Source organism: Rattus norvegicus, chromosome 19, assembly GCF_036323735.1.
Source record: "Rattus norvegicus strain BN/NHsdMcwi chromosome 19, GRCr8, whole genome shotgun sequence".
NCBI classification, from domain to species: domain Eukaryota; kingdom Metazoa; phylum Chordata; class Mammalia; order Rodentia; family Muridae; genus Rattus; species Rattus norvegicus.
The window spans coordinates 35,374,299-35,391,987 of NC_086037.1; the positions used below are offsets into that span (position 1 = coordinate 35,374,299).

The window sequence follows — 17,689 nt, forward strand, 5'->3', positions numbered from 1 at the left end:
CTAAATGGCGGGATGTGGATTTGAACTGAGGCAAGATGTCTTCACAGCCCGTGGCTCTTGTCCGCTCTTCCCTTTCCATGGCTCCTGAACTGTAAAGACAGACATCTGCCGCTTGTGTGTATTGTTATTTAAATGCCCGCCAATGTTCAGTAACTGTGTCCATCAGTAGTGGGCTATGCCTGGTGTCTTGCTGTTTCCCAGCCAGTGGGCTCTCAGCCCTTGGATGTACCTGGAACTCAGCCCTGGGTGGTTCTGCTTCCCTCAGAGGTGGAGAACGCTGGTTCACATCCAGGTCTGGTTGTGAGAAGAGATGAGAAGGGAGACCTTCTAGGCACTTGACTGTCTGGCTGTCTGTTGACTTGAGCCCTTTCCTTATTCCCAGGCCCCTCTTCCTGTGATCCTTCTTTCTGCCTTTGCCTGCTGTCACACACCCCTACCTCCCTTAGAACTCCACTACATTCATGTACTAAGCTAGGCTGGTCTCACATCGTACCATGGCTGTCCATTTAGAGAGTGCTGCTCTCGGCTCGCTGTGGCAGGAACAGATGCTGCAGGTCCCACTCAGGGCCTTGTTGGGCACAGCAGGACCTACAGACTCAGGCAGGGGACTCTTCTGAGGTCATGTGTAGCAGGGGCGTCTAGAGCTGTCTGTGTAACCCATATTTCTGCTCCATTTTCCCTTCTGCTATTCACTGCTCACTCATTTGCCCACACATTTATTAAGTGTCTTGTGTGTGTGTGTGTGTGTGTGTGTGTGTGTGCATGTGCACGTGTGCGCGTGTGCCATGCTTTCTCTGAAACCACCAAGATAAACAGGGCTAGGAAGTACACTTAACTTGTAGCAAACATGTGTATATTATGCCTGGCACAAACGGGGCACTCAGGAGGCATTTGTGGGGGAAGGGAGAGCGATCGAAGGCATGCGATTGCTGGCACTGATACATTCTCTCTAGCTCTGCCATTGGGGTATTACAGTCCCTTGCCTCCACTACACGGTGCTCAGTCCTGAAGTCCCATCTCCATGGTACTTGAAGGTTCTCAGGGTATTCAGGGCTCTGTACCTGAAAGCTGATCCTGGGAAGAGAAGAGGCCCCCGCCCGGGTGCAGTGCACTGGCTAGAACCAGGACAGAGGGGCCTCAGTCACTGGGGACTCCTGCTGAGTCTGTCTCAGCCTCCCTTAGGTGCTGAAGAATCCCAGCAGCACCACACCAGGAGCCCAAGAAGTCTCCCAGACCCACAATGCCAGACTTTCCCATGCTGTTTCTCAACACTGGGCAAGCACAGCTCTTTCCATCCAGCACCTCTCCTCAGGTATCAATCCCCACCCTCCCACCCCCATACTCACTCCTTTAATGCAGTGGTTAGTTGGGGATATGAAAGCCAGAGCTGTCTTTTCTGGGGGTCCTCCTAATGTAGTTTGCTTCTCTGTCCAAAACTTGGGGTTGCCATGGTATCTAGGCATCAAGTTACTGTGTTAAGGAAGCTTTGGGCAGAGGACCCCAGATTCCCCTGCTGGCTCATGTTCTTCTACCTTTGACAAACTGTTGCTCCCTCCCTGACACTTCTTGGGGTTTGTGGTGCTTACTTCAGAGACTGTGGTCCTCCCTCACACTGTCACCCTGAGGGCTGTGGCTTGGTGGGGTAAAGGAACTACCTTCCTACTGAGAAGCAGGATGTGTCATGGCCTCTGTTACCAGAGACCTCCAGTCCACATCTCTGGGCTCAGGGGTTGTGTTTCATAGGGTGGAGTGGCATGGTGGGGTGTGTTCAAGAAGCTGGTGTCTAGTGGGACAGGGAAGGCTCTCAGTACAGACAGGGTGGATGCTTTGAGAGCAGCAATATTTGAGTTCGTCAGCTTAAAAGATGACATCGTTGTGTGATCCCACTTGATACCATGGGCTGAACAGTGCTGTGACATCCTCGGTTTTGTAGATGGAGACTTGGTTCTTCGAAACCAATTCGTTTTTTCCACGCGCTCAGCACGTACTGAGTGCCCATCACGTGCTGTTTGTGCCAAAGGCTGGGGGATGGTAGTGAGCAGAAGTAGCGCTTCCACAGCCTTGCCCATAGCCACGCCCACAGCCTTGCCCATAGCCACGCCCACAGCCTTGCCCATAGCCACGCCCACAGCCTGGGCATAGCCACGCCCACAGCCACATGCTGTGGCTATGCCCTGTTGTTACTATCTGTCAAGGCACCCAGGCTCAGTGCTTTAGAGTGACTAACAATTGTCATTTCTCCCTATTCTGTAGACTCACTGGGCTTTGGTGGGAGGTTCTCTCGGTGTTCCTTGAGGCACAGCTGTGTGGTGGCCAGAGCTACAGCTATCAGAATTGTCAGGTTGGAACTCTGAATCCCCATGGCTGGTGGTTGGTACTAGAGGTTGGGAGTTAAGCGAAGCTGTGCTAACCTTGGCTTCTCATTGTCTGGCAGCTTCGTTCCCAGTGGGCGTATCCCAGGAGACCTACTGGGAAACCCCAAGCTCCTCCTCCTAGCCTCAGAGTCTCTGCACATCATTCCATTGCACTCTCTTGGTTAGAGGCCAGCCTGAGTGGGGCGTGGAGGGGAAGTAGGTCCTTCCTGATGGGCGCAGGGTCAAGGGCTTACTGTAGAGGGACAGGTGGAATGAGAACTATTTTGGTGTCTCGAGAAAACGCAGGCTGCCATGGTGAATGAGAGAAAAAGCAAATTGGTCCACGTGAGCATTTTCTGTACCAAGTGCTCTCATAGCAAGGGGCAGGGTGGGCAGGGGGCCTGGGTCTGTGCAGGGAGTTTATGTTAGGTGGGTGAGAGGGACGGACATCTTCGGCTGTGAGGGAGCAGAAAGTATTAGGTCCTGGGTAGAAGCGGCTGGATAGTTCATGGAACCTTCAAGGCCTATGTGGCCATTCAGGCCCTCTAGATGGCTTGGATGGTATGTATGCATTCCCCCATACTTGGCTGGTTGATTCTTGTCTCTGTTGTGAGTGGACAGTGTGGTGGCCCCACCTCTTCCCTTCTGGCCTTGACTAACCTATAGAACGCCATTTTCATTGCCTAGAATGGGGACATGGTGACAACTGCTCGTAGCACTCCCCAGCTGGCTGTGCTTGCATGGTCCTGGGCATCCCACAAAGTTTCAGTCAATGCCAGCCTCTGTCTTTTTTTTTTTTTTTTTTTTTTTTTTTTTTTGGTTCTTTTTTTCGGAGCTGGGGATCGAACCCAGGGCCTTGCGCTTCCTAGGCAAGCGCTCTACCACTGAGCTAAATCCCCAACCCCCGCCAGCCTCTGTCTTGATGGCTTCCTGGGCCAAACCTGAGCTGTCTGTGGTGGATCGTGGGAAGTAGAGGCAGGTGTCGATTTGGGTTTCGAAGACAGCGTTTTCTGGCTCATTTGGTTTCCTGTCCAATGCATGCGGCCACAAGGGAGTAGCTTCATGCAAAGTCCTTGTAGCTTGGGTTTCCTCTTCAGGGCTTCAGCTGCTGTTGATGGCATCTGGGAGAACCTAAGTGGACCAGAAGAGAAAAGAGCTGGTTAACAACTCTGCCCTCACAGATCCAGAGGCCTCGGCAGAGGAGAAACCAGCAGGTTGTCTTTTCCCAGCTTGCTGAGTGCTGTGTCTGATCTCTGGGTGGCTGGAGGGGCCTATGGGTCAGCTGTGGTTGGAGCCAAGAGGCTACTGTACTGGAAACAGGGGTGGCACTTGGTAGGGACTTGGATATGCCCAGACCTCTACCTTGTGTGCTTGTTCCAGCCATGTGCAGTCTCAGAGTGGAGACCAGGAGGCTGGTCAGGACCGTAATGGGGCAGGCAGGACAATCCCTGACTAGATAAACTGGGTTGGAGGACTAGGGAAGGCTAGTCATCTGATCCCAAGGGCTTGTTGTGCCGCTGACTCTGGTGGACCCAGGAGAGAGAGAGACTGGAGATTGCTCCAGGGAGAATGGTGACCTTGGACCTCTGAGAGCTGATGTATCAACAGATGAGCAGTACAGTTTCCATTTCTTGTATAGCTTGGGGTGATTCTGGGGAGCCTCTGTTTTCTTCTCTTACAAGAAGAAAAGACGAACTGAAGAGATGGCTCAGTGGTTAGGAGCACTGACTGCTTTTCCAGAGGTCCTGAGTTCAATTCCCAGCAACCACAGGGTGGCTCACAACCATCTGTAATGGGATCCGATGCCCTCTTCTGGCATGCAGGTGTATATGCAGACAGAACACAAATATATAAAATTAATAAATCTTTAAAAAGCATACAAACAAACAAAAGAAAAGAGAACTTTTATTCTTTCTCCCCTTCTAGTGCAATTCTGGTGCAGCTAAATAGGAAAGTCGGGTTCTTTCTTTTCTTCCTCCTCTTCTTCCTCTCCTTTTCTTCCCTCCTTCTTTCCTCCCCTTCTTTTATTGTTGTTGTTGTTGTTTGAGACAGAGTCTCTCTGTCTAGCCCTGGATATCCTGGAACTTGCTTTGTAGACCAGGCTGGCCTCAAAATCAGAGATCTGCCTGCCTCCGCCTCCTGAGTGCTGGGATTAAAGATGTGGGCCACCACTACAGCCCAGCAAGAGTCCTTTCTTGGAAGGGGACTCTATAGGGTCTGTCGTACCCAGGGTCAGAGGGTTCTTTTTTTGTTTCAGAGTCCTTGGGTGCTGAGACTTAACGGAAAGTCTCTTTCTCAGAACTTGGACTGTCTGGAAGTCTTCTCTCAGCTTTACTTTCCCCGAAGGTCAGGCTAGAAGAGCTTTTCACCCTGGGAGGCTGGATCTGTGAGGTCTGGGCCTTCATCTGCCCGGGCTGGCTTGTGCTTCTGCCCCTTAGCCTCCTTCTTTCTCTTGCCCCTTTCTGCACAGCCACCCTGCCTTCCCATTAGCAGCCAGACGTAGAGGAGGTGACAGTTTCTTAAGACAGCTTTATACTCTTGGACGCCTTTATGGGTTTTTGCCTTATAAAAACTGAGGGTTGACATTCTGATTTATGTACTCCCAAGTCAACAGGATGTACCAGATTTAAAGAGATCAAACGCAGTGTAGTGTCTGTGGTTCCAATTGTGGATTCGCTGAGCTATTACAGCTAGAATTGCCAAGTAAATATGGCCAAAAAAAAAAAATAACAAGGGGGTAATTTTTAAATATGCCTATTAAACCGTGTGTTAAGTAAAGTAGCAAAAAGGCTTGGTGGGGAGTGTAACTTACTATCTAGAGAGTTGGTGTAGCAGATAATGCAGGAATCATGGCTCTTTTGAATCCTCCTCGACTGAAGGTTTTTCTTTGCTTTTGTTTTTAAATTAAGGAACGAGATGGTAAACTAGAGTTTCAGAGAGCCGTGCTGGCCTGCGTGAGTACACTGCGTGGTGATGATGATTTCAGAGGCTCCAAATGATGCTTTATTTCTTCGCTTTCTGTTTCTTACATCGCCGTTGCTGCTGTGGCTTGGATGCCCTGAGATAAATATGCTTTTAATGGGATTTCTGTATTGCCGGGAGTTGGCTTGTTCTGGTAATAAAAGAACCTAAAAATTGTACATCCCTTAATTGGTAAGGAGAGAGATGTTTTGATGGGCCACGAATGGAGGCATTGATTTTTACTGCCTCTGCCGTGAGCCCTACACCCTTCCCTACCATGGGAGGCGGCAGCTGGCTCTCCAATGAGCTGATTTGTGTCCCCAGGTTCTTGAGGCTGGGCTTTGGAAATGTGTGTTCTTTGCGGACAGGAGAAATAGAGCCCTTATAGCATCATCTGTTTCTAAATTGAAATATTTATGGGTCTGTGCTCTGCACCTCAAATTGAATGGGTTTCTTAGCTTCGGGTCTCTCTGATGCTTTGGTGACTGACCCTGGGGAGTGTAAAGGTTGTCTGCCAAGTCTTTTTTGGTGACAGTTATGTGCAGGCATACATGCACATACACATGCATGCAGTTTTTGTGTGCATATATACATTTGCACAAATACATTGATGCATGGCAGTGGCCTTTTTCTCGGACCTTCGATCAGAGCTGCCAGTTTCTGACCCATGTTTTAGGACAATTGTGTGTAGAAAGGGACAGCCTGCACTTTGGTTCTCCAACCCACGGATCTCTGTATTTTAACCGGCATGCTTAATCAAGCTGCTGACAGTTATGAGGGTTACAAACACGTGTAGTATGTTTACTGTTATTTTTCCTTTTCTTTCTGCGTGTTGCTTTTCAACTCTTGTTAAGGGCTAAGATTTAGGCTCTTCTCTGCTCCCACAGATGTGGTAGAAAGAGGTGAGAGAATGGAGGTGCTGAGATGTTACCCCTCTTCTGGGTATGGGAAGGCCCTACTTTGAAATGGGACTCACGGAGCTGTCCCTGCCTGCAAGACGCTGCAGCAATGACCTTAGCTCCTTTATCATGCTCTGGGGTGTGAAGCTGTGAAATGGGGCTGTGCACTCAGAATCGAGCATTTGCCGAGCTAGGGCGAAGTCCAGAGCAGTCGTTAATCTTACAGAAACCACTACCAACGTCCAAGCCTGGTGTTTACTGTCTAGGTGGCTCCCTGGTCACCAGGAAGGGCTGGATCTGTTCAGGCTTTCTGTTGTCTTTGCTTTGTTTTGCCCAGTCAGGGCTTCAGTCTGCCCACATTGGCCGAGTATTCATTAGGTCGCTTTGTTCGGCCTTGAACTGGGAATTTTCCTACCTCGGCCTCTCTAATGCTGAGAATTGCTGGCATGTGCCACCATGGCTAACTCCATTCAAATTTTGGATTTAACCATCCTGGGCCCGTCAGCTTCCTGCCCTTTCTTTTTTCCAGAGATAGGACATTGGCGGGGACCTGGGAGATGTGTTGTACAGTTGAGAGGAGGACTTCAGGGGGGAGACTGGGTGTGCTGGGTGTCTCTGTGGGGCTACAGGGAGGTATGTCTTCGAACTGGATTTTTAGGAAACACGCTAAAGCGTTCTCACTTCCCCGAGGGGGGTCAGAACCCCCAGCAGTCATGCAAAGAGGGAAGATGACAGAAAGTCCTCCTAGAAGATTTGCGCCACAAATTAAAGAATCTAGTTGAGACTTACTGCACCACATGTTACGATCCCCCCACACCCCCCCCAATATATTAATATACAGAGAGGTGTTGAGAATAATGGACCCCAGGAGGTAGAGTAATTAAATGTATCATAATAAATACTGGGTGATTCTTTTAAACCCCTTTCCCGAGACCCCGTCGGCTGATGTGGACTGTATTCTTCCTGTTGGCAGGAGGCCTAGAAGGAGAGTCAGAGTGTGATCGGAAAACCAGCCGTGCGCTGGAAGACAGGAACAGCGTGACAAGTCAAGAGGAGAGAAACGAGGACGATGAAGATGTGGAAGATGAGTCAATTTACACCTGCGATCACTGTCAGCAGGACTTCGAGTCTCTGGCAGACCTGACGGACCACCGGGCCCACCGCTGTCCTGGAGGTAATGCTAAATAGCGCCGGGATTCTGACAGGTGGTTACACAGATAATTGGACATAGCAACAGCTTGAAGCCTCAAGTGAGATTAAAGAATTAATAATGTAATTTTACAGTTAATGTCATTTTATTGTGGTGTCTTGGGTACCCTGTATCCTCTTTTAAATAAAATTAAAAATAAAAGCCACCGCTTCCTGGCAGGCAGAAATTAGGTAGAGGTACCCTGTCCCTGCCTTACACGGTATACGGGCTGTAAGTGGGTGAGTCCGTACCCCAGATTCATAGAAAGCCTTTTGGAAGCCTAGCAATTAAGAGGTTGTTAGTGCGAAGTTAAGCAGCTTAAGTGTGGAAAGCCATGCGAAGCAGTGAACTGTGAGGAAGGGCTTGTGGCGGGATGGGAAATTTTAGAGATCAAGGGAAAAACGTGTGCGATGGAGACCCAGGTCTACCTCTGGGCTTGGTGCACTCCTCGTGAGTAAGAGAAATGCCAGGGGTAAAGCATCCAACACTTTGGAGGGTGTGCAGGGACATGGTGTCCTGAGGAGTCACTTAAGTCTCAGCAGAGTACTTGCTCTCTCTCTGTCTCTGGTAGGTAGGGAGCTGGGAACACGTGCTGTGCCAGCCACACATGCATTTCTTTTCACAACCCTGCATTTCATCATGGTCATTGGTCAAATCCTTTGGATGCTAGTTATGGGAAAGTGGCCTCTAAATCTCAAGTCCGTTTTCTAAAGCCCTGGAGACTGTCACGCACTCGGGGTCAAATTTACTGACAGGAGGCAGCTTGAACTCAAAACCCTTGCTTGCCCTGTTCCTAAAGGCCCTTGGGTGTGGTTGGGCCTCTGTTGAGAAGCATTTCCCATCTCAGCAGATCCCTGGGAAGGGGCCCCAGCCATTGCATGCATCTCTTTCCTTCAGCTCTTAGCATCAATTTGAATCTCATGCCTGTCTACCATGCTTTTAACGATGCTAGTGTTTCCGAGTGGAGAAGAAGTCACGAGGCTCTGGAGCAGAGGCGGGGAGAGGCAGGCACGGGAGCTCAGGTCTCTGTACAAATAAGAATCAGCAGCTAACTGCTTCAGCTAGTGGCCTCCAGCAGGCTGAACTCTGCAGCAGTCTGTTTGCAGGGTGCCCAGCGTTGGTATTGATGTTTGTGGTACCTACCATAGCCCGGCCTACTTCCTAACAGGACCTCACTAACGACCTCCATTGGGATGTGATATGTGATATCTCGGAACATCCCCAAAACCTGGAGCATTGGAAGGGAGCTAGAGTGTGAGTAGTGTCCTCGCTTAATAGCATCCCGGAGACATTCATTTTCACCTCAGCTGAGTGCTTCCATAGCATGGATGAGACACATGCAGGACTCTTCCTAGGACTCAGGATCACTGAAAATTGTTTGGGCCTTGCCCCCAAGCCCTTCCCTACTGGGGTGTGCCACACACTCCAGTTGCTTCCTGCCTTGCGGTCTGTTGTGTGTGGGGTACGTCGCCTTTCATTCTGAGGTACTCTGGTGTCCTGGCTCTTCACTTCAGCAGTTCGATTTTGTGTGTGCGTTGGGCTTTAGCAGAAAGATGTCACGGGGAATTTGGTTTCTGCTTTTGTATTAAAAATGATGTAAAAAAAAAAATGCAGTAGCAGTAGCCAGGTGGTAGTGGCATGGGTCTTTGATACCAGCACTCAGGAGCCAGAGGCAGGCAGATCTCTGAGTTTGAGGCCAGCCCGGTCCACAGAGTGAGTTCCAGGACAGTCAGGGCTACACAGAGAAACCCTGTCTCAAAAACACCAACCAATGACCGATAAGCAAACAAGACACAGTAGCTCAGTTTCCTTGGGTGGGCTCACCGTCGATCAACTGCTAGGTGTCACCAGCCTCCTCCCCACTGGACGCTGTACAGAAGGTGACGCTGGTTTGTCCACTCTGGGGAAAGACATTCCAGAGAAGTCCACACTAGTGAGTCTGGCAGCTCCAGGGTTCTGTTGGGTGAGAATCCTGTCAGAAGGATAGCCTTATGCTTGGTGTTATCTGAAACAACAACAACAAATGACGACGACGACGACTACAATAGCTCCTTAGTGTGTAGTTGATTCTCCCTCTTGGTACTTCACACAGAACACATACATGTCAATTGTAGGGATTTCTCCCCACCAGCAGCCAGCCTGCTGAGCGGTGGACTCTGATCTAATCCAGCCGTGACACTGCCCATTAGGGACAGCCTTGGATGCTCTGGGTCGAGGGCTCAGTTCTGGCACTGTTCTTGCACTTTTTTTTTTTTTTTTTTTTTTTGGTTCTTTTTTTTGGAGCTGGGGACGGAACCCAGGGCCTTGCGCTTCCTAGGTAAGCGCTCTACCACTGAGCTAAATCCCCAACCCCTGTTCTTGCACTTTCAATAGGAATCACAAGCCTTCACCGTGCCCTGTGTATCTAACCAAGAAATTAAACCAGGTTCCTTCCCTGCGCTGGAGTCGAACCATTTGGCAGAGTGGCTCAGAGAACTCAAGGAAGCCCTTCCTATAAATACCAGCTTGCTCTGAATGCTGTTCTGGAGAATGCAAGCACATTTGCTGTGGGGTGAGGTGTAGGGAAGGAGCTCGGAGCTTCCTGCCCTTTGCTCACCACCCTCCTGGGGTTTCATGGTGGTTCATTGTCCCATCAGCCTGCTTAGGTTATTGGCTGTCGGCCATTGGGGTACCCTCTAGCCTCTCCCCTTCCTGGGAATGTAATACGTATCAGAGGCTGTCAGATGTGACACTTGCCCAGGGCCAGGGCAATACCACCTGTTTCCCCTGATGTCCACCCCTCAAGAATGGAAGTTTTGTTCTTTGTAGAAGCTATAGCTGCTGAGATGTAGAGAAAGGGGAGCCCATCTATGAAGCTGGTATGGCACGGGTAGAGGACTCTTGTGGGTGCTTTCATGGGCAGTGGTTGTTTTAAAATTCACATATGTGTGGCACTCAGCACTCAGGAGGCAGAATCAGATGGATCTCTGTGAGTTCAAGGCCAGCCTGGACAACCAGGGCTCTGTTATACTCTGTCTTCAAAACAAATGTTCGTATCTCTCTCTCTCTCTCTCTCTCTCTCTCTCTCTCTCTCTCTCTCTCTCTGTGCATGTGTGTGTGTATGTGTGTGTGTGTATATGTGTGTGGTATGTGTGTGTATATGTGTGTGAGTATGTGTGTGTATATGTGTGCATGTGCGTGTGTACACATGAAGGCCAGTGTTCAACCTGGATTGTTATTTCTCATCTACTCCTTTTTTTTTTTTTTTAATGGCAGGGTCTTTCATTGGTACCTGATTTTTGTTGTTCAGGCTATGGTAGCTAGATAGCCAACGAGTGCCACAGATCTACCTGCCCCTGCCTTCTGAGCTCAGGGATCACAAGACTTCCTGGAGTTTTCATAGCAAGCACTTGAGCCACTGAGCTGCTGCCCCAGGGTGAGAGCTGGGTAGCGTTGAGTGTAGTTGACTTAAATTTGCCTTGGCAGTGGGGCCTGTGTTAGTCAGGTTGTCTTTGCTGTGACCAAGCATCAGAGAAACACACGTTGAATGAGGAAGGGTTTATTTTGGTTCCCAGTTTCAGAGAGTTCAGTCCTTGGTCATCTGGCTTTGTTGTTTCTGGACCATGATGAGACATGGGCGTGGCAGGGGAAGCCTGTTCCTCTCTTGGCAGCCAGAGAGAAGGCGGGGGGAATGTTTGGAAGAAAAGAGGAAGGAGAGAAAATGTATATACTGGGCATGGTATATCTTTTCAGGGCATCTCCTCCAGTGATTCACGTCCCAGAATTAACCCTGCCCCTCAATAATTCTATTATATAACCAATCCATCAGTTAGGTCAGAGTCCTCATAAGCACTTCCACAAACCCTATTAGCTGGCAACCCAGACCCCAGCACATGAGTCTTCGTGGGACATCTGTGATCCATAACAGGTCCACTGGACTCTTCTATCTGAAGCATCCAGGAGGAGAGGTGAAGGGGGCGGTGCTTGGCTTCATCAGCATGGGAGGGAGAAGTTGTAGGGATGGGAGTTATCCCAGGTGAAGGGGCAGTCAGAGAAGGGGAGCTTTCTGTGTAAAGGTGACAATGAGAGCCTTGAGGATGACCCTATCTGGCCCCTAGGCCTCCCCTGAGGAATCCTCATATCTGGTCAGTGCCTCAGAAGGTGTCATTGTTTCTTGGCAGGAGTGGCCATATTTGGCCCATCTGTTTGTTGAAGCATGAACTTAAAAGAAAGTTCTGTCCCCCTTGCCCCTAATACACATTAGGGCATGTGTGCATTTCTAGGCTGTGAGAAGACTAAGACAACTGACGTTCTCTGTTCGCTTTAACACCCCTTGTCTTTGCTTCTCTCCAGCCCCTGGCCAAGGGGTAGCAGATGTCTCTTTCCGTGCTTGGGGTTATAAGTGTACACCAAGAATCAACAGTATTGCCTGTTTAGCCTTTACCTTTTTTCTGGGTAGATTCTCATGTCACTGTGCAGTCCTTTTGGAGTGGGGTGAGAGACAGGGATTCTTGCTCTCGCATAGCAGTGTTCAAGGGGAGGAAACTCAGGTGTCTGAGACAGCGTCTACATCCGGTAAACAGGAGGAGTCTCTACAGTGTTGACTTGGCAGTTTACTGTGCTGCGTGGGCACCCCGTTAGGAGATGCCATGCATTTGACGGCCCTTTGAATTGCAGCGTATGGAAAATCCCCACTAATTCAGGCTCTGCTGTCTTAAATAACATTGGAACAGGAAGAGGTCTGAAATTCACCCAAGCGCTGTTTGTGATGATGTTCTGGCCATGAAAATGCTAGGAGTGGTTGTGGCAGGGAGCTGGGGCACTCCGGTGACTTCAGAAAGTGTCTCTGGGCACTGCCTGGGGCTCTGTAGAAGCAGGTTCCATTTGGCCAGGGGCAGCTTCCGATGGTCATGTGCCATTGAAGCTGATCACTGTGGACCGTTCGTCTAGATTCGGATGGAATCTTTGATCATTGCCGGGCACCGATGCTACCTTGTGAGGCCCGTCTGTGATTTCCGCTGACCGTTGCTTCAGCCTAATTGAATGAGGCTGCCCTCCCGAGGATGCTGGGTGCTCTATCGATGCCATTGTAACATTTTAAAGCTGATTTTCCCAGTGATTCTTCTGATACTGCCCAAAGCTGGCTGTCAATCCACCCTGCAACAATACCGATTCCCAAGCTGAGCTACTGATGGCTTGTAGGGGTAGTGGCCTCTTTGCTAAAGGGACAGCTGGAATACCTGGCTTTTCATTACTGGGAAGGGTAGGCAGGTGCAGTCTCTGTAGAAAGACCATGGGGTCTAATATGAGGCCGTAGTGACATGCGCCATGCAATAGACAAAGCCTGTAGGACTGGTGCCGACCTGAGCCTGATTTCTTCTCTTGCGCTGCTGTCCTCTCCTCTCTGACTTTGTTCAGGCTACATGATAGCTAAAGAGAGGCAGGATTGAGGCCCATCATGCCCCTGGTGCATGAAAAATAAGCAAATACTTCTTCCTGTATCCCATAGTATGGACCGCTGTCTCCTACCACTGCACACATACTTACTTACTGCATGCAGCTCTTACTGCATGCAGGGCCCTTTGAGACTGCCTGAAATGTACCCTCTGCCACCTCCCCTGGTTGTTCTCTCTGTAACCATATGCCCGTGGCTCACGAGGACAAGAGCCACATTGGTTGTGTTCCGTTGTATTTTTAGTCCAGCACCTGGCAGACAGAGGTACTTAACATACGATGGCTGAATGAATGAATGCTCCCCATGTAGTCTCCACACCGATCCCAGCAAGAGGCAGCGGTTTTCCCATTCACTCCCAGTTTATGCACTGGGTAACTGAGGCTCAGAGTTGAAGGAGAATAATAAATTTTGAAAGAAAAGGAGACTGGTGAGGTCTGACTTGTTTGTGGCAAGAACATATGCTGGGGAGTGTGTAGAGCTCCGAATCCAGCTGTAGACACAGCTTTCCTAAAGACCCAACCACAAAAACACAAGTGGAGAATCTGTTTAAAAAGCTGTGTTCTTGGGTTATTGTTGCCTCTTCTTGGGGACCCAGGGCTGTTCCCAGCCCCTCTGAAAGGCCAGCCATTCTTTTCTGCTGAAGGTGAGATATGGCCAAAGCAGAAGCCAAGGGGAAAGTTAATTAGGCCCTGGTTTGTTCAGTTGTAGCCAGAGTGACCTGTGGGTCCCAATTACAGGTCTGGGGCTGCACAAAAACTGGCACCTCTGTTGGCCTCGTTCCTGTCCGCCGCCGGCCAGGGCTCAACTTTGTGTGCCAGCTTAGGCCTCTTTCTTGCCCTAACAGCACTGGGGTCCCTCCCTGCCTTAACGGCTTGGGGCATCCTACATGCTGGCTCCATTTGGGTAACACAGAGAAGAGTTGGAGCTGGCCACTGGGCAGTGTGCTGCCAAGCACACAGGTCTGGGCTGTGACTTTCTTCCAACTGCGAGGAAACGACACCAAGCAGCACAGAAGGCCTTGGGGGCTTGAGCTCTGTCTCTCACATTAGGGGCTTTCCTGAGCACAGATAGCACCTGGTTAAAGAACAGAGCAAGGAGTGATGATGTTAAAGACCAAATGTATAGAAGCCAGAGACAGGAACCTACTGAGATGGTATACATATGTACAGGGGACTGGGGACAAACAGACAAGGCTGACACTGAAGGGCACAAGAAAGAAAGGAAGGAAGGAGGGAAGGAAGGAAGGAAGGAAGGAAGGAAGGAAGGAAGGAAGAGGCAGGTCATTGATTGGAGAAGTTCAGTTGGAGTGGAGTGGCTTTGTTCAGCCACGGACAAATTACAGTTCCTGAAATCAGGGGGTGAAGCACAGGCAGGAAAGAGTGCTCAGAGAAAGGAGTGTAGCAGGGATGGTACCCAAGTCAGCTTGGGCTGGAGCCTCTGGGTTCTAAGTGTCCAGGGACAGAACAGGAGGCTGGAGACAAGCCCAGAGTATGTCCAAACATGGCTGGAAACCTAAGGCACAAAGATACATGGATTGCCCAAGAACCAGGGCTAGGATTAGCAGGGGCGGCAAAGGCTATCCTGAAGTAAAAGGGAACTGGACTTCTCTTATTCCTCAGGCCAAAGCAAATCACATGGGGATCAGAGTTCTAAATAGAAAAGGAAAACTTAAAAATACTCAAAGAAAACACAGGGAGAGTTAAGAAATCAATTTAATAGGGCCAGAGTGAGTGGGGCCTCTCTAACTATAACCCCAGACCTAGAAGCCATAAAACAGGAGATAGAAACATTGAACTGCATAAAAAACAAAACAACAACACTGCTTCACAGCTGCCACAGTAAATCAAGCGAGACGCGTTATCACGGCGAAGGATGCCTTCCTCAGTGTGTAAGGAGCTTCTATAAGCAAGGAGTCAGTAAATCAGCAGAAGACCAGGCAGGGCCTGGGCGGAGCCACAGCCGACCCACTGGAGATGGCAGCGCTGCCGAAGGCCAGTGCCCGCTCTGATTGGCTGATGCCACTCTGGTGGTTAGATATTCTGAATATCTCCCATGTGCAAAGGATAGAAATGGAACCAGAAAAAGAAATACTAGTGGGATCTTAGACATTTAAAAAGATTCAGAGCTCCGTTTATAATAAGAAAACTATATATTTAAGCCACAGGGACATGTGGTTTTTTTTAACCTACCAGATTGGCAAAGATCAGAAAAGCTTGCCAACCCACCTTGTTCCTGATGTTCTTTGGTGCTCAGGCTTGGATCTTGTTCTCTTTTCGGTTCTTAAGGTCGCCGTTGCCTGTGTCCAGAGCACACAGTTTAAATGCTTGCTGATCTTGCCACAGGGGGTGCTATGTAGCTTCTAAAGGGTAAAGGGGTGCTTGTGGCAAGATGAACATGGAGACACCTATGTTAAGGTGCTTTGCATTCTGGGTAGCCACCACAGATGTTGTATGCACTGTGCCTGGGTATGGTAGGTTTTCGATTACGGTGACCTGCAAGGGAAGGTTTGAAATGAACAAAATGTCCATCTTCGTCTCGCAAATGGTACTTAGCTTGTACCGTGCGTGACTGGAGGGCTTTCTGGGATACCTGGGACGCAGACTGTGAGAGAAGATGTACAGCGCATCCTCCCCTCAGCCCAACTGTCAGTTGTTCATCGAGTGTCTCTTTACAGCTGCCTAACAAATCCAGTACTATAGAAGGAGGGCTCCACTGGGCCATGGGAAATCTGCATACTGTATTGGGCTAGTGGATCTTGAGAGGCTTCTGTGGACAGAGAGGTTCTTAATCCCTTCCCAGCTGGCCATCCTGGCAACCTTTATTGTGCTTTAGTATCACCGAGCTTGCATTGGTGGCCCAGGGTGCAATGGTCGCACAGTGGAGGCCTTCTGAAAACACCGGCTAGGCTTGGCCTAAATGAGCAGGGCCGAGATGATTCTGGGGAGTGCAGTGGGCCAGGTCCCTCCTTAATGGTTGGGTCTTGCCTTCTCTCATGAAGCCTCAAAGCTTCTGTTGGCTTCCTGTGCTTGGTTTCAGCTAGACCACGAGGTCCAGACCTAACCTGGACTGGCACTAGGCTAGTCGCACATGGAACCCGACGAGGTCTGAGTCTAGCTTTCTCTTATGTGTTGCAGTTTGGAAATTTCCATAAGGCAAGCAAAGATGTTGTACGTACAGTGCACGCACGTGAGCGCCTTTATGTGTATTTAAGTGCTCATGGGTGTCTAGTTGGAAGGAATGCATAATCTAGCTGGAAGGCGAAGTTATAGCATTAACCTGTTCACATAGTAGCCTGGCACATAGTAGGTCTCCAGGTAATGTACTTTGGAGACTTAACCCAAATGACAAGCAGATCAGACTCACTAGCCCAGGAAACCAAGAAGTAAGGCTGGCTTCACACCTTGTCAGAGGATACCACCCCAAGTTTTTCTCCATATAAGCGTCAGTCAAGGTGTCCTCAGCACCTACATTGACGACCCTCCCCACTCAGCATCGTAGTGGAGCATGTGGCTTCTTTATAATGGCCAGGGTTGACGTCCTAAGGTTGATACCCAGTGGAACAGCCAAGACCAGGAGTCACTCACCCCTGATCTTCACTCTTGCAGGACAGACAGACACACATTGCTGTGCCATGGGCATTAACTTGGTTTAGTGTAGGAAGTCAGCAGCTCCATCTTGTGGGATAGGAGTTGAGGAGGCAGAGGTCAGGCACCATGGGCATCCTTTTCCAGAGGTGAGAATTCAATGTCACCAAGTATAAAAGACTGAAAGCCCATTCCTGCTCCAGGTGGTGGGGTACCTGTCAGGGTGACTTACTTTGCTTTGCAAATCATCCCTAAAGCCGATTTGGACATTTTTTCGATGGCAGAATCCTTTTAGCCTTAGCATCAACCCATTTGGGCCTGCAGGACTATTCATTCAGAAACAACCAGATCTGATTTGGGCCTAACTGGTAGTAAGGCAAGACTGGTCCGGGGTGATGGTCCAAGGGAGGTGCTCACTTGACCAGAGATTGGGATATCGGATAATTGCCATGGCAGCTTCTGTGTGGCCAGGAGACCGAGAGCTTTACCCGATACCATGGACACTTGCACATTCCTGGCATCAGGCTCATAGTGCCTGAGATCTTCAGGTCTTTTGCCACACAGAGCCTGTGGGGCTCCCACTCTTGTAGAGTTTTCCTTTCGTACCACCCAGTCTTACCACCAAGGAGGCTCTTAAATGGAACTTGGAGCCAGTCAGCCCTCGGCCCCTGTGGTATTGGGGAAGTGTTCAAGGCCAGTATGAGCAGTGTGGAGCAAAGAACAGAGCAGAAAGTTTAGCAGACCCAGGCCGCATCCAAGAATACGCAACAGACAGCATCCCCTTTGCTCCCATGCTGCCGGAAGACAGAGAAGGGAGGCCTCAATCATGGCTGCAAATTAAGAAGTGGACATTAAGGGTTGGGGATTTAGCTCAGTGGTAGAGTGCTTTCCTAGCAAGCTCAAGGCCCTGGGTTCAGTCCCCAGCTCCGGGAAAAAAAAAAAAAAGAAGTGGACATTACTTGGTGGTCAGGGTCAGCAAGCTAAGCCCAATCTTGCTTCTGTCAAGTAGGGCAATCTTCCAAAATAAGGGGACTGTGGTGAAGGCTGCTGGACCCAGTCTTCCTGTATGTCCTGCTTGTGGTGAGTCGTAGGCTATTGGCTCAGGCCATGTCAAATTGTCCCAGAGGGCGTGAGGTGCTGCTGGCGTAGGAAACCGGGACAGATGTCGGCAGCTGGCAACAGCTCAAAGGGAGAAAGAACCTCTCTTTGACCTAAAGCAGCAGTGAAGATTCCAGACCGGGTGCTGCGAGCTCCGGGAGGAGTTAGAA

The 17,689-nt window shown here is 49.8% G+C and overlaps 1 protein-coding gene across 6 annotated transcripts in view; it reads left to right on the forward strand.

The window, feature by feature from the left end:
- Zfp423 (zinc finger protein 423) overlaps positions 1–17,689 on the forward strand; it is a 298,627-nt gene that overhangs the window by 92,150 nt on the left and 188,788 nt on the right. For all 6 annotated transcript variants that reach the window (XM_063278334.1, NM_001393718.1, XM_063278328.1 and 3 more), the window contains exon 3: positions 7,188–7,388. Coding sequence is in view for 2 of the 6 variants with exons in the window: in NM_001393718.1 (NP_001380647.1) it covers positions 7,188–7,388 (201 nt within the window). In the remaining 4 variants the exon portion in view is untranslated. The remainder of the gene's footprint in view (positions 1–7,187; positions 7,389–17,689) is intronic.